The 24,770-nt window shown below is 46.3% G+C and overlaps 1 protein-coding gene across 15 annotated transcripts in view; it reads right to left on the minus strand.

The window, feature by feature from the left end:
- LOC306814966 (uncharacterized protein) overlaps positions 1 to 23,491 on the minus strand; it is a 36,919-nt gene extending 13,428 nt beyond the window's left edge. For 2 of the 15 annotated variants that reach the window (XM_079331508.1, XM_079331504.1), the window contains exons 1-12: positions 21,990 to 23,491; positions 21,030 to 21,067; positions 20,480 to 20,602; positions 16,882 to 17,004; positions 15,007 to 15,129; positions 13,151 to 13,273; positions 11,276 to 11,398; positions 9,415 to 9,537; positions 7,548 to 7,670; positions 4,285 to 4,407; positions 2,452 to 2,574; positions 1,014 to 1,136 (exon numbers count right to left, since the gene is read on the minus strand). In XM_079331508.1, coding sequence (XP_079187634.1) covers positions 1,014 to 1,136; positions 2,452 to 2,574; positions 4,285 to 4,407; positions 7,548 to 7,670; positions 9,415 to 9,537; positions 11,276 to 11,398; positions 13,151 to 13,273; positions 15,007 to 15,129; positions 16,882 to 17,004; positions 20,480 to 20,602; positions 21,030 to 21,067; positions 21,990 to 22,065 — 1,344 coding nt within the window. In that variant the 5' untranslated portion in view covers positions 22,066 to 23,491. The remainder of the gene's footprint in view (positions 1 to 1,013; positions 1,137 to 2,451; positions 2,575 to 4,284; positions 4,408 to 7,547; positions 7,671 to 9,414; positions 9,538 to 11,275; positions 11,399 to 13,150; positions 13,274 to 15,006; positions 15,130 to 16,881; positions 17,005 to 20,479; positions 20,603 to 21,029; positions 21,068 to 21,989) is intronic. The other 13 variants (XM_079331510.1, XM_079331509.1, XM_079331511.1 and 10 more) reach the window with 12 other exon arrangements.
- Between the last annotated feature and the right edge of the window lie 1,279 nt (positions 23,492 to 24,770).

Here is a 24,770-nt window from a genome sequence, read left to right on the forward strand (position 1 = left end):
AGCGGCGCCCAGCACAGGGCACAGCTCACTGCCCTGCTCCTGCTGCCCCACTATTGCTGACACAAGACACCATGCCCTTGGCCTTCTTGGCCACCTGGGCACACGCTGCCAAATGTTCAGCTGCTGTTGACCAGCACCCCTGTCTCCTTTTGCCCAAGTTAACATTTGTCTTAAATTAAAGCATCAAGAATTCCACTATTTCCTTCCTGTGCTTAGCAACACCAGACAGCAATCCAAATCTTTCAGCTTTTCCCCCCTCTCCAGCCTACAATATCATTTTGGAACCGAGTTATCAAGACAGACATCACAATATATAAGTGTCAAGAGACACACCTGGCCTCTGTATTTTTCCTCAGAAATGGGTCCAGAACTATGCAGTTTTCATCTTTTTGCACACAGGACTTCCATAGGCCCTCAGGTACTCATGGAGAACACAACCATTTCTTTGCAGTTTATCAAAACACAGAGTGACTCAGACTGCTCACTCTGCTACTTACCGCTCTGCCTGAAGAGGCAAAAGAACCACCTGGCAAGAAATGCACCAAATCCCTGACTTCTAGTTGCAAGCCCCCAATGTGTCTCTGAAATACTCCCATGTAAAAACACCCAAGAAGCTCTTGAGGACAAAGCATCCCCAAGAAGCTGTGTGATCAGATCAGCCTTTTTTTGCCTGTAGCTCCTTGGCCAGTCTGTGGAGTGGGAAAGGTCTCTCCACACCACAGTGTCCCCTACGTATCCATCAAGGCTGAGCTCCATGTCTTTGACATGTTCCCTCCTTTGGCTGGGGAGGCTTCACACTTATTGTCGCTCCCTCACAGAATCCCAGCAACGTAGGGCCAAATCAGGGCAGATCAAAGTCATAATCGAGCTCTCACAGGCTGTGGGGGGAATTGCTAAGTCCTGAAGCATTTCAGCACTCAGCATCCTCAGCCACCAATAGCAAGTGCTGGTTGCTCAAGAACTTGCAGCCCTGGCTTGTACTGCAGACAGCACCAGCGAGGACTGGCACTTACTGCCTCAGAATACTCAGACTGTGGTGTCACCATAGTTGAAGACTTGCGCTCAGTTTCTTCCTCTTTGGCCTCTTCTTCAAGAGCTGAGGGAGTCAGTGGATAGTCTTCTTTTGGAGCTGGACTCTGTGGACAGAGAGCAGCATGATGAAGAGGCCATTTCCTATCATTTATACCTTTATTCTATTCTGCTCTACAGATTGACCTACTGAGAAAAATCATAAACGGACACAGCAATGGGATTCTAAGACACTCTGACAAATTTACATGGGCTGATTCAACAGAACTGCATGTGGCTCTGAATTCAACATTCCACCCTGGCTACTACCAGCAAGCAACTCTGAAAACTAATCTCTGAGTTCTTTAAAGCTCTGAAAAGGAAAACCAGAGAATAACCAGCTATGGCTGCTGCAGAAGTGGAAATCTCCTAATATGCCGGAATACGGAATCTGAGCCAAAGTACCTTTTTTTGCTGTAAAAAGAGAAAATGAGCAGGGCTTCTCCTTCTGGCAAACAAACAACCCAAGAAATGAAAAGATCAGTGTCTTCTACACAAGTGTCTTAAGCATCTGGATGCCATGAGGGGATGCTTGGCATGGAAACCGCCCTAGTGGGGAGGACTGTCATGTAGGCATTTGTAGAAGTGTGCCTGGATGATCCATCATGAGCCTCCCTTTTCCTCCAGATTAAGACTCCCACAGTACATCTACACTGGGGTGCACTTCTACCTCTTCCCAGCTCCCTTGCTGTTCTGCACACACGCTCCAGCCCCTCAATGTCTTTTTGCTTAAGAGGGGCCGAGAACTGGACACAGAGCTCAACTTGTTGCCAAACAAGTGGCCAGCACAGGGCACAGCTCACTACCCTGCTCCTGCTGCCCCATTATTGCTGACAGAGAACGGAATGACCATGTCTTTCTTGGCTTATGGGCACACATTACCTCATGTTCAGCTGCTGCTGACCGGGACACATTTTTGGTTTTGTCCCAGTTAACATTTGACTTAGAATACAGTATCAGGAATTCCAAATTGTCTATCTTTTGCTTATCTACACGAAACAGTCTATAAGAGCCTGTGTGCTCAGATCAACCACTTTGGTGCCTGTAGCGCCTTGGCCAGACTGCAGAGTGGGAAAGGTCTCTCCACACCACAGTGTCCCATATGTATCCATCAAGGGAGAGCTCCAGGTTTTGACATGTTCCCTCCTGGAGCTGGATATGATTCATACTTCATTATGGCCTCTATCAGAATCCCAGCAACCTGGGGCTAAATCAGGGCAGATCAAAGCCATAATGAAGCTCTCATAGGCTGGTGGGAATGGCTAGGTCCTGACAGGACTCCAGCACTCAGCATCCTCAGCCACCAATAGCAAGTGCTGGCTGCTCAAGAACTTGCAGCCCTGGCTTGTACTGCAGACAGTGCCAGCAGTGACTGGATCTTACCTCCTCAGAATATTCAGACTGTGGTGTCAGCACAGCTGAAGACATGTGTTCAATTTCCTCCTCTTTGGCCTCTTCTCCAGGAGCTGAGGGAGTCAGTGGATAGTCTTCTGTTGGTTCTGGACTCTGTGGACAGAGAGAAGCATGACAAAGAGGCCATTACCTATCAAGTATACCCTTATTTCTCTTCAGCTTTACCACCTGCTCAACTAAGGAAAAATCATAAATGATTACAGCAATGGGATTCCAATTCACTCCGACAAAATTACATGGGGTGATTCAACAGAACAGTATGTGGCTCCAAATTCAACATTCCACCCTGGCTACTATCAGGAAGCAATTTTCTCCCTGAAAACTGAGCTCTAAGTTCTTTAAAGCTCTGAAATATAAACTTAGGGAATAGCCAACTGTTGCTGCTGCAGATGTGGCAAGCTAAAACAGTATCAGAATCTCATACTATACCGGAAAAGGAAATCTTGAGCCAAAGCACCTTTGCATGCTGCATAAAGGCAAAATGAGCATGATTTCTCCTCCTGGCCAACCAAAAACCCAAGAAACCAAAGGGTCAAAATGTCACCTACTGCAATGACTAAAGCATCTGGATGCAGTGAGGGGATGTTTGCATGGAAATGGCCCTAGTGGGGAGGACTGTCATGGAGGCATTTATGGAAGTGTGCCTAGAAGGTCCATCATGAGCCTCCCTTTCCCCATTACTGAAGCTCCCTCAGCACATCCTCTTTGCACTTTTGCTCCCACCCCTCCTCAGCTCTCTTGCCCTTATCTGGACATGCTCCAACCCCAAAAGTGGACACAGCACTCCAGCAGCGGCCGCAGCAGCACCCAGCACAGGGCACAGCTCACTGCCCTGCTCCTGCTGCCCAATTATTGCTGACACAAGACACCATGCCCTTGGCCTTCTTGGCCACTTGGGCACATGCTGCCTCATGTTTAGGAGCTGTTGACCAGAAACTCTTACTGATATTTCCCAAGTTCACTTTTGACTTAACAAACAGCATCTGGAATTCCAAGGTGTCATTGCTTTGCTGAGCAATACAAGACAGCAATCCAAGTCTATCAGCTTTTTCCCCCTCTCCAGGCTCTAATGGAACTTTCAAATGGAGCTATCAAGGGAGACCACACAATGGAAAGTGTCAAGAGACACATCTAGCCTCTGGGTTTTGCCTCAGAAATGGGTCCAGAACTATGCAGTTTTCGTCATTGGGCTCACAGGACAGCCCTGGGCCTACAGGGATTCATGGACACCACAATCATCTCTTTGCAGTTTATTGAAACACAGGTGCATTCAGACTGCAGTCTACTACAGACTGCCCTGCCTGAAGAGGCAAAAGAACCACCTGGCAATAAAGCACCAAATATCTCACTTCAAGCTGCAACTCCACAATGTGTCTCTGAAATACTCCCAGGTAAACTCACCCAAGAGTTTTGAGAGGACAAAGCATCCCAATGTACCTGTGTGGTCAGATCAAACTATTTCGTGCCTGTGCCTCCTTGGCCAGTCTATGGAGTGGGAAAGGTCTCTCCAGACCACAGTGTCCCTTACGTATCTAACAAGGCAGAGCTCCAGGTCTTTGACATTACCCCTTTTGGGGCTGGGTATCTTTCATGCTTCAGGCTAGCCTCTTTTAGGATCTCAGCAACCTGAGGCCAAATCATACCAGATGAAAGGTTGTTATCAAGCTCTCACAGGTTGGCAGGAATTGCTAGGTCCTGACAGGACTCTAGCACTCAGCATCCTCAGCCACCAATAGCAAGTGTTGGCTGCTCAAGAACTTGCAACTATGTCTTGTACTAAAGACAGTGAGGACTGGCACTTACTGCCTCAGAATATTCAGACTGTGGTGTCACCATGGCTGAAGACTTGTGCTCAAGTTCTTCCTCTTTGGCCTCTTCTCTGGGAATTGTGGGACTCAGTGGATAGTCTTCTGTTGGTTCTGGACTCTGTGGACAGAGAGCAGCAAGCAGCATGACAAAGAGACCATTACCTAACATGTATACCCTTATTTCTATTCAGCTCTCCAACCTGATCTACTAAGGAAAAATCATAAATGGTCACAACAATGGGATTCTAATTCACTCTGACAAAATTACAGGAGCTGATTCAACAGAACTGCATGTGTCTCCAAATTCAACATTCCACCCTGGCTACTATCAGCAAGAAACCTCCTCTCAGAAAACTGATGTCTGAGCTCTTTAAAGCTCTGAATTAGAAAATCAGGGAGTAACCACTTTTGGCTGCTACAGTCGTGGAAAACTAACACAATATTAGAATTTCATAATATGCTGGAATAGGAAATCTTGAGCCAAAGAACCTTTTCTTGCTGCATAAAGACGAAATGAGCATGGCTTCTCCTCCTGGCAAACCAACTCTCCAAGAAACTAAAGGATTAAAATGTTACCTACTCCAGTTTCTAAAGCATCTGGATGCAGTGAGGGGATGCTTGGCATGGAAATGGCCCTGATGGGGAGGACTGTCATGTAGGCATTTATGGAAGTGTGCCTTGATGATCATGAGCCTCCCTTTCCCCATACTAAAACTTCATCAGCACATCCTCTTTGGATTTGTGCTGCCACCCTGTCAAGTTTGATTTGAGTTTGCCAATTCTAATATATTCAATTACATGTAGAGATAGGATTTAGGAGCAAAAACAAGGGAGGCCTAAAAGTTAAAATGGCATAAGAAGAAATTTCTTAATAACACAGGAAAAAAAAAGAAGGAATTTCAGAATAAGATTTCCCAATCATTCCCTCTTCCGTTCTCCTTCATGTTCCACATTTCTCAACAACAACATACAGGGAACACTTTAGTCAGTTATCCACTTAGATAATCATTTCAGTTCACTCTAGAGAGGAAAGTTCTTTTTTTGGTTTAGGCCTAGGGGATGTCTTCACTTTCACCATTTGTGTCTGCCCGGGAGAAAATTAGAAATTGTGCGATTTTTTTTCATATTCATAGTCTTTCCAGAGCTGTGTTATGGGTTATGCTACACACATGGGGGTATTACTTTTAAAGAGAAGATGCTCAAAGAAAAAATTCTCTTCATACCTTTTTCTATTAAATGTCTCTGTCCATATTTCCAGTTCCACAACAGAGAGTTCCATTCCCTCAGAGCAAAAGATATTTTTCCTCAAGCACTTTAACCTCCCCCAAGTAGGTTCTCAGAGTTTAAAGGAATTTTAGTCTAGTCCAGTCCCCTCACAGCCTACAAAAAAGGTTTTTCAGCCACTTAATCTTTTCAATCTCTTCCCATCTTGAAACTTAGCATTCATTTCACTGACTTCAGTGGACTCCTTGCTTTATTCCTCTCATTCAGGGGAGCTCAAAAAATCTGTAGTCTTATCCAGGCATTAAAAGAGTTAAAATTGCACCTAAAAGGTGAAGAGAGCTGGGCCATGCCATGAGGGAAACGTGCTAGAGCTTCACAGGCCGCACGGGCCATGTGGAAGAGGTTGGACAGAACTGCAAAGCCCAGCTGCACCTCTCCATATGGCGCGGTCAGCTGGGGGACTCTTTCCCTCTCCTGGTGGCTTCTAAAACTTCAGCAGAAGCCCTGTCTGAGTCATGGCCACACCGGGAGGTGGGGACCAGGAATTCAGAAAAGGCCTCTCCGCCCAGCCACCAGGGCTCCCCAGCTAAAAATAGGGAGAGGGAGGCCTCGGTGGCTCCCCCACACCCTGCCCAGCCAGGCTGAGAGGGGACTGGGCTCAGCCAGGGCCAGGCCAGCCCAAGCCAGCTGTTACATCATTTTTCTACGGAAGTGCAAAGAGGCCAATTAAGTACACCAGTGCAATTTATGAAAGCAAAATAACTCTTCAATTAATTACCCAGGCTGTCAACTACTAAATCAGCCCTCTGATCTGTCCCTGCAAATTACAGAGGAACCTCTACAGGGAAAAGCAGACCTCCTCTGTTTCTGTGCCTGTGCTCCTCCTCTCAGACACCCCTCAGGCAACAGCCCTACATGCAAAACCAGCACCCACCTCTTCCCAGCTCCCTTGCCCTTCTCCAGACACGCTCCAGCCCCTCAATGTTTTTCTGCTCCAGAGGGGCCCACAACTGGACACAGCACTCCAGCAGCACCCAGCACAGGGCACAGCTCACTGCCCTGCTCCTGCTGCCCCACTATTGCTGACACGCACTGGGATGCCCTTGGTCTTCTTGGCCACCTGGGCACATGCTGCCTCATATTGTTGACCTGCTCTTCAGGCTTATTGTCTCCCAGGCAGCCCAGGAACAGCGTTGCACATTTGACTAAGAATAAAACATTGAGAATTCCACTATGTTTTCCCTCTTAGATACACAAAAAAACAGTCCAAATTTTTCAACTGCTTCACGTCTCCAGGCTGCAATGGCATTTTCAAAGAGTTATCAAGGCAGACCACACAATAGAAAGTGTCAAGAGACACATCTAGCCTCAGAAATGGGTCCAGAACTATGCAGTTTTCGTCATGTGGCACACAGGAAATCCCTAGGCCTACAGGGATTCAAGGACACCACAATCATCTCTTTGCACATTATCAAAACACAGGTGCACTCAGACCGCACTCTGCTACAGAACGCTGTGCCTGAAGAGGCAAAAGAACCACTTGGCATTAAAGGCATGAAATCTCAGAGTTTAAGCTTCAACTCCACAATGCGTATCTGAAACACTGTCAGGTAAACACACTCAAGAGCTTGTGAGGACAAAGCATCCCAAAGTGCCTGTGTGATCAGATCAAACATTTTGGGCTGCAGCTCCTTGATCAGTCTGTGGAGTAGGCCAGGTCTCTCCAGACCACAGTGTCCCCTATATATCCAACAAGGCTGAGCTCCAGGTTTTGACATGGTCCCTCCTGGAGCTGGGTATGATTCATGCTTCAGGCTGGCCTCAGCATCAGCCTTCAGTATCCCAGCAATCTGTGGCCAGATCAAGCTCGGTCAAAGCCCATAATCAAGCTCTCATAGGCTGGGGGAGAATTGCTAGGTCCTGACAGGACTCCAGCACTCAGCATCCTCAGCCACCAATAGCAAGTGCTGGCTGCTTAAGAACTTGCAGCCCTGGCTTGTACTGCAGACAGTGCCAGCAGTGACTGGATCTTACCTCCTCAGAATATTCAGACTGTGGTGTCAGCACAGCTGAAGACTTGTGTTCACTTTCTTCCCCTTTGGCCTCTTCTCCAGAAGCTGAGGAAGTCAGTGGATAGTCTTCTGTTGGTTCTGGGCTCTGTGGACAAAGAGAAGCAAGACAAAGAGGCCATTACCTATCAAGTATACCCTTATTTCTCTTCAGCTTTACCACCCGCTCAACTAAGGAAAAATCATAAATGGTCACAACAATGGGATTCTAAATCATTCCGACAAAATTACATGGGGTGATTCAACAGAACAGTATGTGGCTCCGAATTCAACATTCCACCCTGGCTACTATCAGCAAGCAACCTCCTCTCAGAAAACTGAGCCCTGAGTTTTTTAAAGCTCTGAAATGGAAAATTAGGCTATAGCCAGCTGTATGTGCTACAGTCGTGGAAGACTAACACACTTTTGGAATCTCATAATATGCTGGAAAAGGAAATCTTAAGCCAAGAACCTTTGCTTGCTGCATAAAGACAGAATGGGCATGGGTCCTCCTCCTGGCAAACCAACAACCCAAGAAACCAAAGGAACAAAGTGTCACCTACTCCAGTGTCTAAAGCATCTGGATGGAGTGAGGGAACGCTTGGCATGGAAATGGCCCTCGTGAGGAGGATTGTCAAGGTAGGTATTTATGGAAGTGTGCCTGGATGGTCCATCATGAGACTTCCTTTCCCCATTAGTGAAGCTGCCTCACCACGTACAATGTGGGATTATGCTACAGCCCCTCCCAGATCTCTTGCCGTTCTCCAGACTTGCTCCAGTCCCTCAATGTCTTTCTGTTCCACAGGGACCCACAACTGGACACAGCATTCCAGCAGCGGCCGCAGTGGCGCCCAGCACATGGCACAGCTCACTGCCCTGCTCCTGCTGCCCCACTATTGCTGACACAAGACACCATGCCCTTGGCCTTCTTAGCTATCTGGTCACAGGCTGCCAAATATTGAGATGTTGTTGACCAGCAACCCTGGCTCCTTTTGTCTGAGGCAGCACCTCAGGCACAAATTGCATATCTGACTTAGAATAAAACATTGAGAATTTCACAATGTCTTTCCTCTTCTTAGATACACAAAACAATAGTCCTAGTCTATCAGCTTTATCCCCAATTCAGGCTCCAATGGCATTATCAATTGGAGTTATCAATGGAGACCACAGAATAGACACTGTCAAGAGACATCTGTAGCTTTTGGGTTTTTCCTCAGAAATGGGTCCAGAACTATGCAGTTCTGGACATCCTTAGGGCAACACAGATTCATGGACAGCACAATCACCTCTTTGCAGCTTATCAAAACAGAGGTGCGCTCAGACTGCACACTGCTACAGAACGCTCTAGCAAGAAAGGCAAAAGAACCATCTGGCATTAAAGGAATCAAATATCTCATTTGAAGCTGCAATTCCACAATACATCTCTGAAACACTCCAAAGTAAACATACCCAAGAAGCTCATGAGGACAAAGCACCCCAAAGAGCCTGTGTGATGACATCAACAGTTCTGTGCCTGTAGTTCCTTGGCCAGTCTATGGAGTGGACCAGGTCACTCCAGACAGTGTCCCCTGTGTATCCAACAAGGCTAAGCTCCAAGTCTTTGACATGATCCCTCCTGGAGCTGGGTATGATTCATACTTCAGGCTGGTCTCTACCTGAATCCCAGAAGGCTGGGGCCAAATCATGGAAGATCTAAGCCCGTTAACAAACTCTCACTGGCTGGCGGAAATAACTAGATCCTGACAGGACTCCAGCACTCAGCATTCTCAGCCACCAATATCAAGTGCTGGCTGCTCATGAACCTGCAGATTTGCCTTGTACTGCAGACAGCACCAGCAAGGACTGGCACTTACCGCCTCAGAATATTCAGACTGTGGTGTCACCATGGCTGAAGACTTGCGCTCAATTTCTTCCTCTTTGGCCTCTTCTCTGGGAGTTGTGGGACTCAGTGGATAGTCTTCTGTTGGTTCTGGGCTCTGTGGACAGAGAGCAGCATGACAAAGAGGCAATTACCTAACATCTATACCCTTATTTCTATTAACCTCCACAGCCTGCTCTACTAAGGAAAAACATAAACGGTCACAGCAATGGGATTCTAAGTCACTCTGACAAATTTACATAGGCTGATTCAACAGAACAGTGTGTGTCTCCGAATTCAACATTCCACCCTGGCTACTATCAGCAAGCATCCTTCTCTTAGAAAACTAATCTCTGAGTTCTTTGACATTCTGAAAAGGAAAATATTGGGGAATAACCAGCTATGGCTGCTGCAGACGTGGAAAGCTAAAACAGTATCAGAGTCCCATAATATGCCTGTAAAAGGAAATCTTAACCTAAAATACCTTTGCTTGCCGCATAAAGACAAAATGAGCATGGACTCTCCTCCTGGTAAACCATGAACTAAAAAAGAATAGTGTTGCATACTCCAGTGACTAAAGCATTTGGATGCAATGATGACATGCTTAGCATGGGACGGCCCTTGTGGGAAGGACTGTCATGTAGGCATTTATGGAAGTGTGCCTGGAGGGTTCCTCATGAGACTTCCTTTCCCCGGACTAAAGATCCCTCTGCACATCCTCTTTGCACTTGTGCTCCCACTCCTCCCCAGCTCCCTTGCCCTTCTCCAGACACGCTCCAGCCCCTCAATGTCTTTCTGCTCCACAGGGGCCCACAACTGGACACAGCATTCCAGCAGCAGCCGCAGCGGCGCCCAGCACAGGGCACAGCTCACTGCCCTGCTCCTGCTGCCACACTATTGCTGACACAAGACACCATGCCCTTGGCCTTCTTGGCCACCTGGGCACATGCTGCCTCATGTTCAGCATCTGATGACCAGCAACCCTGGCTTTTTTTCTCCCAGGCAGCACCCTAAGCACAAAGTTGCAAATTTGACTTATAATAACATATTGAGAATTCCACGATGTCTACCCTCTTAGCAACACAAGACAGCAGTCCAAGTCTTCCATCTTTTCTCCCTCTCCAGGCTCTAATGGCATTCTCAGAGTTATCAAGTCTGACCACATAATACATAGTATCCAGTGACATATGTAGCCTCTGGGTTTTTCCTCAGAAATGGGTCTAGAACTATGCAGTTTTTGTCATTTGTCACAGATGACATCCCTAGGCCCACAGGAATTCATGGACACCACAATCATCTCTTTGCAGCTTATTAAAACACGGGTGCTCTCAGACTGCACTCTGCTACTGACCGCTCTGCCTGAAGAGGCAAAAGAACCACCTGGCAAGAAAGGCACCAAGTATCTCACTTCAAGCTGCAACTCCCTGATCATTCTCTGAAATACTCCCTGGTAAACACACCCAAGAAGCTCTTGAGGAAAAAGAACCCCAAAGACCCTGTGTGATCAGGCCAATTTTTGTACTGTAGGTCCTTGGCCACTGTCCGGAGTGGGACAGGTCCCTCCAGACCACAGTGTCCCCTAGGTATCCAACAAGGCTGAGCTCCAGGTCTTTGACATGTTCCCTCCTGGGGCTTGGTACCCTTAATGCATCATGCTGTTCTCTATCTGAATCCCAGCAAGGTTGGGGCAAATCATCAAAGACATAATCAAGCTCTCACAGGGTGGTGGGAATTGCTAGGTCTTGACAGGACTCCAGGACTCAGCATACTCAGCCACCAATAGCAAGTGCTGGCTACTCAAGAACTTGCAACTCTGTCTTGTACTGCAGACAGCACGAGCAAGGACTGGCACTTACCTCCTCAGAATATTCAGACTGTGGTGTCAGCACAGCTGAAGACTTACGCCCAATTTCTTCCTCTTTGGCCTCTTCTCTGGGAGTTGTGGGACTCAGTGGATATTCTTCTGTTGGTTCTGGGCTCTGTGGACAGAGAGCAGCATGATGAAGTGGCCATTACCTAACATGTATACCCACTTTTCTCTTCAACTGTACAACCTGCTCTGCTAAGGAACAATGACAAATGGTCACAGCAATGGGATTCTAAGTCAGTCCGACAAAATTAAACGGGCTGATTCAACAGAACTGCACGTGGCTCCAAATTCAACATTCCACCCTGGCTACTATCAGCAAGCAACATTCTCACGGAAAACTGAGCTCTGAGGTCTTTAAAGCTGTGAAATATAAAATTAAGGAATAGCCAGCTGTGGCTGCTGCAGATGTGGAAAGCTAAAACACTACCAGAATCTCACACTATACTGGAAAAATTAATCTTGAGCCAAAGCACCTTTGCATGCTGCATAAAGACAAAATGAGCGTGGCTTCTTCTTCTGGCAAACTAACAACCCAAGAAACCAAAGGATCAAAGTGTTACATACTCCAGTGTCTAAAGCATATGCATGCAATGAGGGGACGATTGTCATGGAACGAATCTTGTAGGGAGGATTGTCATGTAGGCATTTATGGAAGTGTGCCTGGATGGTCCCTTGTGTGACTCCCTTCCCCCATACTAAAACTCCCTAAGCACATCCACTTTTGGCTTGTGCTCTTACCCCTTCTTCATCTGCCTTGCCCTTCTCTGGACATGCTCAATCCTCTCAATGTATTTCTGGTTCAGAAAAATTCACAACTGGACACAGCACTCCAGCAGCGGCCGCAGCAGCGCCCAGCACAGGGCACAGCTCACTGCTCCTGCTGCCCCACTATTGCTGACACAAGCCACGATGCCTTTGGCCTTCTTGACCACCTGGGCACATGCTGCGAAATGTTCAGCATCTGATGACCAGCAACCCTGGCTCCTTTTGTCCCGGGCAGTACCTCAGGCACAAAGTTGCACATCTGACTTGAAATAAAGCATCAAGAATTCCACGATGTCTTTCCTCTTCTTAGATACACAAAACAATACTCCAAGTCTTTCAGCTTTTCCCCCTGTCCAGGTTCCAATGGTATTTTTAAACATAGTCATCAAAGCAGTCCACAAAATAGATAGTATGATGAGATGCGTACCCTCTGGGTTTTGCCTCAGACTTGGGTCCAGAACTATGCAAATTTTGACTTTTCCCACACAGGAAATCCCTAGGCCCACAGGGATTAATGGACAACACAATCATCTCTTTGCACCTTATCAAAACACAGGTGCATTCAGACTGCAAGGTGCAAAAGAATGCTCTGCCAGAAGAGGCAAAAGAGCAACCTGGAATTAAAGGCTCCAAATATCTCAAGCTGCAACTCCACAATAGTGTCTCTGAAACACTGCCAGGTAAATACACCCAAGAAGCTTGTGAGGACAAAGCATCCCAAAGAGCCTCACTGTGATCAGATCAACCATTTTTGTGCCTGTAGCTCCTTAGCCAGTCTTTGGAGTGGGACAGGCCTCTCCAGACAGTGTCCCCTATGTATCCAACAAGGCGGAGCTCCAGGTCTTTGACAAGGTTCCTCCTGGGGCTGAGTATGATCCATGCTGCATGCTGGCCTCTCTCTGAATCCCTGCAAGCTGGGGCTAAACCATGCCAGATCAAAGCTTGTTATCAAGCTCTCACAGGGTGGTGGGAATTGCTAGGTCCTGATGGACTCCAGCACTCAGCATCCTCAGCCACCAATAGCAAGTGCTGGCTGCTCAAGAGCTTGCAGCCCTGGCTTGTACTGCAGACAGTGCCAGCAGTGATTGGATCTTACCTCCTCAGAATATTCAGACTGTGGCGTCACCATAGCTGAAGACTTGTATTCAATTTCTTCCTCTTTGGCCTCTTCTCTGGGAGTTGTGGGACTCAGTGGATAGTCTTCTGTTGGTTCTGGGCTCTGTGGACAGAGAGCAGCATGACAAAGAGGCAATTACCTAACATCTATACCCTTATTTCTATTAACCTCCACAGCCTGCTCTACTAAGGAAAAACATAAACGGTCACAGCAATGGGATTCTAAGTCACTCTGACAAATTTACAAATTTAAAATTCAACAGTATGTGGCTCTGAATTCAACATTCCACCCTGGCTACTATGAGCAAGCAATCTTCTCTCAGGAAACTAATCTCTGAGTTCTTTGATGTTCTGAAAAGGAAAATATTGGGGAATAACCAGCTATGGCTGCTGCAGACGTGGAAAGCTAAAACAGTATCAGAATCCCATAATATGCCTGTAAAAGGAAATCTTAACCTAAAATACCTTTGCTTGCCGCATAAAGACAAAATGAGCATGGACTCTCCTCCTGGTAAACCATGAACTAAAAAAAAATAGTGTTGCATACTCCAGTGACTAAAGCATTTGGATGCAATGATGACATGCTTAGCATGGGACGGCCCTTGTGGGAAGGACTGTCATGTAGGCATTTATGGAAGTGTGCCTGGAGGGTTCCTCATGAGACTTCCTTTCCCCAGACTAAAGATCCCTCTGCACATCCTCTTTGCACTTGTGCTCCCACTCCTCCCCAGCTCCCTTGCCCTTCTCCAGACACGCTCCAGCCCCTCAATGTCTTTCTGCTCCACAGGGGCCCACAACTGGACACAGCATTCCAGCAGCAGCCGCAGCGGCGCCCAGCACAGGGCACAGCTCACTGCCCTGCTCCTGCTGCCACACTATTGCTGACACAAGACACCATGCCCTTGGCCTTCTTGGCCACCTGGGCACATGCTGCCTCATGTTCAGCATCTGATGACCAGCAACCCTGGCTTTTTTTCTCCCAGGCAGCACCCTAAGCACAAAGTTGCAAATTTGACTTATAATAACATATTGAGAATTCCACGATGTCTACCCTCTTAGCAACACAAGACAGCAGTCCAAGTCTTCCATCTTTCCTCCCTCTCCTGGCTCTAACGGCATTCTCAGAGTTATCAAGTCTGACCACATAATACATAGTATCCAGTGACATAGGTAGCCTCTGGGTTTTTCCTCAGAAATGGGTCTAGAACTATGCAGTTTTTGTCATTTGTCACAGATGACATCCCTAGGCCCACAGGAATTCATGGACACCACAATCATCTCTTTGCAGCTTATTAAAACACGGGTGCTCTCAGACTGCACTCTGCTACTGACCACTCTGCCTGAAGAGGCAAAAGAACCACCTGGCAAGAAAGGCACCAAGTATCTCACTTCAAACTGCAACTCCCTGATCATTCTCTGAAATACTCCCTGATAAACACACCCAAGAAGCTCTTGAGGAAAAAGAACTCCAAAGACCCTGTGTGATCAGGCCAATTTTTGTACTGTAGGTCCTTGGCCACTGTCCGGAGTGGGACAGGCCTCTCCAGACCACAGTGTCCCCTAGGTATCCAACAAGGCTGAGCTCCAGGTCTTTGACATGTTCCCTCCTGGGGCTTGGTACCCTTAATGCATCATGCTGTTCTCTATCTGAATCCCAGCAAGGTTGGGGCAAATCATCAAAGACATAATCAAGCTCTCACTGGTGGTGGGAATTGCTAGGTCTTGACAGGACTCCAGGACTCAGCATCCTCAGCCACCAATAGCAAGTGCTGGCTGCTCAAGAACTCGCAACTCTGTCTTGTACTGCAGACAGCACGAGCAAGGACTGGCACTTACCTCCTCAGAATATTCAGACTGTGGTGTCAGCACAGCTGAAGACTTACGCCCAATTTCTTCCTCTTTGGCCTCTTCTCTGGGAGTTGTGGGACTCAGTGGATATTCCTCTGTTGGTTCTGGGCTCTGTGGACAGAGAGCAGAATGATGAAGAGGCCATTACCTAACATGTATACCCACTTTTCTCTTCAACTGTACAACCTGCTCTGCTAAGGAACAATGACAAATGGTCACAGCAATGGGATTCTAAGTCAGTCCGACAAAATTAAACGGGCTGATTCAACAGAACTGCACGTGGCTCCAAATTCAACATTCCACCCTGGCTACTATCAGCAAGCAACCTTCTCATGGAAAACGGAGCTCTGAGGTCTTTAAAGCTGTGAAATATAAAATTAAGGAATAGCCAGCTGTGGCTGCTGCAGATGTGGAAAGCTAAAACACTACCAGAATCTCACACTATACTGGAAAAATTAATCTTGAGCCAAAGCACCTTTGCATGCTGCATAAAGACAAAATGAGCGTGGCTTCTTCTTCTGGCAAACCAACAACCCAAGAAACCAAAGGATCAAAGTGTTACATACTCCAGTGTCTAAAGCATATGCATGCAATGAGGGGACGATTGTCATGGAACGAATCTTGTAGGGAGGATTGTCATGTAGGCATTTATGGAAGTGTGCCTGGATGGTCCCTTGTGTGACTCCCTTCCCCCATACTAAAACTCCCTAAGCACATCCACTTTTGGCTTGTGCTCTTACCCCTTCTTCATCTGCCTTGCCCTTCTCTGGACATGCTCAATCCTCTCAATGTATTTCTGGTTCAGAAAAATTCACAACTGGACACAGCACTCCAGCAGCGGCCGCAGCAGCGCCCAGCACAGGGCACAGCTCACTGCTCCTGCTGCCCCACTATTGCTGACACAAGCCACGATGCCTTTGGCCTTCTTGACCACCTGGGCACATGCTGCGAAATGTTCAGCATCTGATGACCAGCAACCCTGGCTCCTTTTGTCCCGGGCAGTACCTCAGGCACAAAGTTGCACATCTGACTTGAAATAAAGCATCAAGAATTCCACGATGTCTTTCCTCTTCTTAGATACACAAAACAATACTCCAAGTCTTTCAGCTTTTCCCCCTGTCCAGGTTCCAATGGTATTTTTAAACATAGTTATCAAAGCAGTCCACAAAATAGATAGTATGATGAGATGCGTACCCTCTGGGTTTTGCCTCAGACTTGGGTCCAGAACTATGCAAATTTTGACTTTTCCCACACAGGAAATCCCTAGGCCCACAGGGATTAATGGACAACACAATCATCTCTTTGCACCTTATCAAAACACAGGTGCATTCAGACTGCAAGGTGCAAAAGAATGCTCTGCCAGAAGAGGCAAAAGAGCAACCTGGAATTAAAGGCTCCAAATATCTCAAGCTGCAACTCCACAATAGTGTCTCTGAAACACTGCCAGGTAAATACACCCAAGAAGCTTGTGAGGACAAAGCATCTCAAAGAGCCTCACTGTGATCAGATCAACCATTTTTGTGCCTGTAGCTCCTTAGCCAGTCTTTGGAGTGGGACAGGCCTCTCCAGACAGTGTCCCCTATGTATCCAACAAGGCGGAGCTCCAGGTCTTTGACAAGGTTCCTCCTGGGGCTGAGTATGATCCATGCTGCATGCTGGCCTCTCTCTGAATCCCTGCAAGCTGGGGCTAAACCATGCCAGATCAAAGCTTGTTATCAAGCTCTCACAGGGTGGTGGGAATTGCTAGGTCCTGATGGACTCCAGCACTCAGCATCCTCAGCCACCAATAGCAAGTGCTGGCTGCTCAAGAGCTTGCAGCCCTGGCTTGTACTGCAGACAGTGCCAGCAGTGACTGGATCTTACCTCCTCAGAATATTCAGACTGTGGTGTCAGCACAGCTGAAGACTTGTGTTCAATTTCTTCCTCTTTGGCCTCTTCTCTGGGAGTTGTGGGACTCAGTGGATAGTCTTCTGTTGGTTCTGGGCTCTGTGGACAGAGAGCAGCATGACAAAGAGGCCATTGCCTAACATCTATACCCTTATTTCTATTAACCTCCACAGCCTGCTCTACTAAGGAAAATCATAAACGGTCACAGCAATGGGATTCTAAGTCATTCTGACAAATTTACATAGGCTGATTCAACAGAACAGTATGTGGCTCTGAATTCAACATTCCACCCTGTCTACTATCAGCAAGCAACCTCCTCTCATAAAACTAATCTCTGAGTTCTTTACAGGTCTGAAATATAAAATTGGGGAATATCCAGCTGTGGCTGCTTCAGACGTCGAAAAGTAAAATGCTGTAAGAATCTCATAATATGCCGTAAAAGTAAATCTTAAGCTAAAACACCTTTGTATGCTGCATAAAGACAAAATGAGTATGGCCTGTCTTTTGGCAAACCAAAAACCCAAGAAACCAAAGGATCAAAGTGTCACTTAGTGTCGTGTCTAAAGGATCTGGATGCAGTGAGGGGACGCTTGATATGGAGCAGCTATTTTGGGGACGACTGTCATATAGGCATTTATGGATGTGGGCCTAGAAGATTTTTCATGAGACTCCCTTTCCCCCAACTCAAGCCCCCTCAACTCATCCTCATTGGGCTTGTGCTCCCACCTCTCCCCAGCTCTCTTGCCCTTCTCTGGACATGCTCCAGCCCCTCAATGTCTTTCTGCTCCACAGGTGCCCACAACTGGACACAGCATTCCAGCAGCGGCTGCAGCGTCGCCCAGCACAGGGCAGAGCTCACTGCCCTGCTCCTGCTGCTTCACTATTGCTGACACAAGCCACCATGCCCTTGGCCTTCTTGGCCACCTGAGCATATACTGCATCTTGCTCAGCTGGTGTTGTCTGGCACCCTAGGCTTATTTTTTCCAAAGCAGCATCCCAGGCACAACATTGCACATTTGACTTAGAATAAAACATTGAGAATTCCATTATGTCTTTCCTCTTCTTAGATACACAAAACAATAGTCCAAGTCTTTCATCTTTTCCCCCCTCTCCAGGCTCTAATGGCATTTTCAAACAGAATTATCAAGGCAGACCACAGAATAGAAATGTCAAGAGACACATGTAGCCACTGGATTTTGCCTCAGAAATGCGTTTAGTTTTCGTCATTGGGCACACCGGACATTCCTAGGCCTACAGGGATTCATGGACACCACAATCATCTCTTTGCAGGTTATTGACACACAGGTGCACTCAGACTGCATTATGGTACTGACTGCCCTTCCTGAAGAGGTAAAAGAAGGACCTCACATTAAAGGTACCAAGTATCTCACTTCAAGCAGCACCTCAACAATGTGTCTGTGAAATACTCCAAGGTAAACACACCCAAGGAGCTTGTGAGGACAAGGAAACATAAAAAGCCTGTGTGGTCAGATAAATCGTTTTGTGCCTGTAGCTCTTTGGTCAGTCTCTGGAGTGGGACAGGTCTCTCCAGACCACAGTGTCCCCTATGTATCCAACAAGGCTTAGCTCCAGGTCTTTGACAGAATCCCTCCTGGGGCTTTGGTATCCTTCATGCTTCATGCTGGCCTCTATAAGAAGCCCTGCAAGCTGGGGCCAAATCATGCCAGAATAAAGCCATAATCAAGCTTCCATAGGCTGGTGGGAATTGCTAGGCCTGGACAGGAGTCTAGCACTCAGCATCCTCAGCCACCAATAGCATATCGTTCCTTGTCAAGGACTTGGAACTCTATCTTTTACTAAGAAAAGCGCCAGCCAGAAGTGGTGCTTACCTTCTCAGAATATTCAGAGTGTGGTGTTACCACAGCTGAAGACTTCCAGTCAATTCCTTCGTCTTTGGCATCTTCTCCCAGAGCTGAAGGACTCAACGGATAATCTTCTGTTGGTTCAGGGCCCTGTGGACAGAGAAAAGCATGAGGGACAGGCCATTACCTATCACTTATACCCTTATTTTGATTTGTCTCTACAACCTGATCTACTAAGGCAAAATTATAAACTGTTACAGCAATGGGATTCTAAGTCACTCCAACTAAATAAAAATGGGCTGATTCAACAGAATTGCATATGGCTCTGAAATCAAAATTCTACCCTGGCTACTACCAGCAAGCAAGGTTCCCTCTGAAAGCTGTGCTCAGGGTATTTTAAAGCTTTGAAATGGAAAATCAGGGAATAATCAGCTGTGGCTCCTGCAGTCCTGGAGAACTAAAACACTATCAGAATCGCATAATATGGTGGAAAAGAAAATCTTGAGGAAAAGCACCTTTGCTTGCTGCATAAAGACAAAATGAGCAGGGTTTCTCTTCCCAATAGATCAGCAAACCAAAAAAAGCAAAAAATCAAATTTTCACCTACTCTAGTGTCTAATGCATCTGGATGCAGTGAGGGGATTGGAAGAGCCTCTTATGTTTCGGACTCTATGTAGGCATTTATGGAAGTATGCCTGGATGGTCCATCATGAGCCTCGCTTTCCTCCAGACTAAAGATCCCTCAGCACATCCTCTTTCCACTTGTGCTCCCACCCCTCCCCAGCTCCCTTGCCCTTCTCCAGACGCTATTGCTGACACATGCCACGATGCCCTTGGCTTCTTGGCCACCTGGGCACATGCTGCCTCATGTTCAGCTGCTGTTGGCCAGTAACCCTGGCTCCTTTACCGAGTTGTAGATTTGACAAAAGACATAGCATCCAGAATTTCAAGATGCCTTTCCTGTGCTTATCAGGAAAGAATAAGACAGCAGTCCAAGTTTTTCATGTCTTCCCCCCTCTGCAGGTGATAATTGCATTTTCAAGCGGAGTTATCAAGACAGACCGCACAATAGAAGGTGTCAAGAGACACATCTGGCCTCTGGGTTTTGCCTCTGGAACGGGTTTTGAACTATGCAGTTTTCGTCATTTTGCACAGAGGATATCCCTAGGCCCACAGGGATTAATGGACACCACAATCATCTCTTTGCACCTTATCGAAACACAGGTGCATTCAGACTGCACTCTGCTACTGACCACTCTGTTAGAAAAGGCAAAAGAACCACCTGGCAATAAAGGCATCAAATCCCTGTCCTCAGGTAGCAAATCCACAATGTGCCTCGATCAGGTAAATATACCCAAGGAGTTTGTGGGGACAAAGCACCCCAAAGAGTCTGTGGGGTCAGTTTGTGCCTGTAATGCCTTGGCCAATCTCTGGAGTGGGACAGGTCCCTCCAGACTACAGTGTCCCCTATGTATCCAACAAGGTGAGCTCCAGGTCTTTGACATGATTCCTCATGGGGCTGGCTCTCCTCCATGCTTCATGCTGTCCTCTATCAGAAGGCCAGGTACATGTGGCCAAATTATGCCAGATCAAAGCCTATTATCAAGCTCTCACAGGGTGAGGGGAATTGCTAGGTCCTGACAGGACTCCAGCACTCAGCATCCTCAGCCACCAATAGCAAGTGCTGGCTGCTCAAGAACTTGCAGCTCTGTCTTGTACTAAAGACTGAGCCAGCAAGGATTGGTCCTTACCACCTCAGAATATTCAGACTCTGGTGTGACCAGAGCTGGTTGCCTGAGTTCAGTTTCCTCATCTTTGGCCCCTTCTCCAGTAGATGGGAGAAACAGAGGAGAGTCTTCTGTTGCTTGTTGACTCTATGTTCAGAGAGAAGCATGAGGAACACGTTATTACCTACCATTATTCTATTGAGCTCTATAACCTACTTTCCTAAAGTGAAATCATAAACTGTCATGGGAATGGAATTATAAGGATCTCCATCTAAATTATAATGGCTTAATTTCAAAGACCTGGATATGGCTCTGAATGCAATATTCCACGCTATTCCATATAATCTGCAAACCACAGTCTCTCTGAAAACTGAGTATTGAGTTATTTAAAGCTCTAAAATAAAAAATCAGGTCATAGCCAACCATGCCTTTTCCACTGATGCTTGAGACATGGAAATGGATTTTCTTTTATTCTACCCAGCTGATCCTCCACACTCTCCTGCCACAGGCCAAGCTCACTACCTTTACCTCATTTCTTAAAATCGGGAACATTAAATATTTCTTTCTCACTCACCTCTCTTATGGCAGTTCTGAGTACACGTCTCAGGTGACCTGTATTGAACAAGGAAAATGAAGCAGATTCCTTGAGACAACTGCCTGGACTGATGAATTCCACAGAACAAGTCAACCCAAACAGAGAGCACTTTCTGTTTCACAACAGGCATCCAGGAGACTCAGCTCTTTCACACTGCCAGCAAGAGAACAGGATGACATTCTCGGCTGTCTATGCTTTGGAGTGTTTAGCCAGCAAATTAATACAAATTTAATCAATATATTGCAAATAGCCCTTTAATCACTCAATGCTTCTTTTCTGCCCTACACATAAAGCAGCTTTTTAATCTGCCCTTCTGGTACTTCTTTTTAAAATTAGTTGCATGCACAAATTCTCATTAACTTGCTGAAAAGAGTTGCCCAGAAAAGCTTCACCAAAATCCCTCTGAACTGTGAAAGTTCTTTTGGCAGTGAAACTGCACAGCAGCAGCTCCAGGGTTCAGGAGCAAAACCTCACTGCTTTGTAGTTTTTCATTGTAAAGGGAAACACTATTTTAGTGTTTCCACTTAGCACTTAGGAAAAGCTCAAATTAGACAGTCAAATCTTTTCATGATAAAATTTAGGAAAAAGCTTTCTCTGAACTCTTGTAAGAACTGCAGAAATTTTAGCAGGTCTTCTGAGAAGGTCTCCCAGTCTGCATTTTCAAAATTGTTCTGGTTGGTCCAGCACATCGAGGAAATGTCAGACTCTGCTGCCACAGACTCTCCCGTGGAGGGAATGCAACCTCTGCAGGTTCCCCTGCAAATGCTGCCCACAGCCCCGTGGCAACCCCGTTTTGAGTGGAACATGCTGACAGGAGCTTTACCAATCCAGTGGCATCCTAATGCTCTTTCTGTTTCCAAATCAACCCAGTCACTAAGAAAGAGCAGGAAGGCATACAAAAGCCAGGTTAGGTTACACCCAATAAAAATCTCTACTTACGTCCCAGGTTAGTCAGGTAATAGCTGGAATAACCAATGCCATAAACTGCGCAAATTGCAGCAACGATATCCTCCATTATTGTTCCACTGTTCTGCAAGTTTGGAACACAAAAGAAAACAAGGCCGTTCTCATTGTGCAGTTGCCCACTGACAAACCGTGGGACGCTCCTGCGCTGAGCACACCCAAGGGTGGCTCTGGCACTGAAGCCCTTTGTGCACCAAGGCAGCCTTCTCGTGTCACCACAACAGCGTGGCAACCCTGCCCTGACATCACAAAGCAAATGTTCTGCACTGGCCCCTGAATTTATGCAAAGCAGCCCAACCTTCCCTACTGCAAACACAAAATAGCATGGGAAGTTTTCCTGTCCCAAAGCAGCACAAATTCCCTGGGTGGGCCAAACCTTGTTATTCAAGGGATCCAAGAATAACTCCAAGAGTGCCCCATGCACCTACAGACTGAACTGAGCACTCAGATGGGACCAAAGCAAAGGAAACCAGACCAAGAAAATGGCCCAGAGCATTGCACAGAATTAAGAGAGAAGGCACTGTTGGCATAACAGCTGAAGTAATTCCTAACAAATGTCTCCACATATTTGCACATTTTTTGGACATGTCCAGGGCTCCTGTCTATGTACATCTCTGCCATTATTCCACTTTGGAAACAGTCAGACTTGTAGGACCTGCTAGGTATGCAGTGCACTTTCAGGACATGTCCTGGATCAAAACAGTGAGCATCATGTACTTCTCACCCCTCCACTCCTGAACCAGGCCTTCTGTCTCTTGCTCAGGACTGGAATTTTCCCAGTTACAGCTCAGCTCACACATGGCCATTGTGTGAGATGGGGCCATGAGGGCTCACGATACTGACCCCATGCCAAAATGGCTCCATCATGCATTTTTCCTTTTCCAAAGGTGGACTGCCCACCCATTCACCAATACATTGTTTCCCTTTCAAGGGTACAGTTCCCACCTGTTAAACAATACAGTTTTCTTCATTGCCTTGTCGACCTGCTCAAACATGGATCAAAATATGGCAGGGCCTCAGACACAACTCTGGTCCCTGACACAGTGGTTTGGGTAACATCCCATTCCTCAAATTCTCCTTTGGTGGTCAAGAGCCTCCAAAAATCACTTTGATCCCCTTGAATGCATTCCAGCTGTCCTCTTAACAGGACCACTCTATTTATTCTCAAAACAAAGCCACTTGCACACAATCATCACTGCCATTGGGGAATTTAGGACTAAGCACTGTTTGGTAAAGCTTAAAGAATTCACAATTTGTTACAATCAAACATTTTCCCAATATTTTCCACTGCACTCTATTGCCAGCAGACATTCCCTCTCCCTGTCCCATTCCCCTTGCAGAACCTGTACCTACTATCTATGGGCACCAGAGAAGGAGCAGCAGTCACATAGGAGATGCCCCTGTTGCACTGGGCAGGAACCAAAACCCCCTTGAGTCACAGCTGCAGGCCTCTATCTGCACAGGATGCTCTGGCTGCCCCACTCATTGGAATTTAGCATCTGGAAATGAAATTCCACTTTCTGTCTTACAAATACCATGGCTGTGCAAAAATTGGGCAATGGGCCGTATTCCAAAGGCACTGCAGTGTGGAGGAAGTGATACCCTAACAATTGAGAAACAAATCAAAATACTGTCGAGACAATATTAGTATAGGAGGTGATATCAATTCTGGTCTCTAACTGAAGCCTGCAGGCGCAGATATGGAAAAATGACTGCCCCACATTAGGTGAATGTGGTTTAATAAATTTGGAAAATTAACATAATTTTCCATAAGAATTCCCAATTAGAAGCACAATAATTAGGCAATTTCCCTCCTTTGATTCCAGCTCTTCTTGACTCCCATGTTATAATTTTCCATAAGAATTCCCAATTAGAAGCACAATAATTAGGCAATTTCCCTCCTTTGATTCCAGCTCTTCTTGACTCCCATGTTATAATTTTCCATAAGAATTCCCAATTAGAAGCACAATAATTAGGCAATTTCCCTCCTTTGATTCCAGCTCTTCTTGACTCCCATGTTCTTCCTGAAACATTAATCTTAGAAAATTAGGATTTTAGTTACCTTGCTGAAAACAATTAAAAGTTAGAATGGAGTAGTTATCTGAAACTTAAATAATTGATTGTCATTTCATGTTTGCTTAACTGCGCTTACAATGGGAAAAGATGAAACTATTGAGCAGAATCAAAGGAACATAGACAATGCAACCAGAAACTCATTCTTTGGAAAACTGGACTATTCCCAGGTATCATTTGTATTGTCAGTGATAGAAAAGGTCAAGAATTTAGGGTGAAGAAGACTTGCCTTACTTCTTCCTTTTAAGACCCCTCCTCACAAAAATGACTCCAGATTTAACTTAAGAAGTCAATCACACATGCTTAATAGGTATTCAAGCTAATTACCATAGGAAATGGGAGGGGCTGTTATTATGATTATTTATTTGTTTGAACCCTTTGCTAATAAATAGACTTTGTGATCACCTGTGATTTAGCAGTGCATATTAGAGAATTGCCTCACACTGCTGCCCAGTGCTGAATAAACATGCACTTTCTAACTTTAAACTGTTAGAGAGTCTTTTGTCTGTCACAGTTGAGTATCGGTATTGGACCAATACTCTTTTTTTGGTAATTCATCCTACTAGTTGTACCAGATGTACAGGCTAGAACTACTTTATGAGAAAGTAGTTGAGAACATGTTTTAACCTTGGTTCCCAGAGGAGCAAAGATAGGATAGGAGCCTTTGGAATGTGTTTTGTCTTT

This window comes from Erithacus rubecula (assembly GCF_903797595.1).
Source record: "Erithacus rubecula genome assembly, contig: SUPER_Z_unloc_4, whole genome shotgun sequence".
Lineage (NCBI taxonomy): Eukaryota > Metazoa > Chordata > Aves > Passeriformes > Muscicapidae > Erithacus > Erithacus rubecula.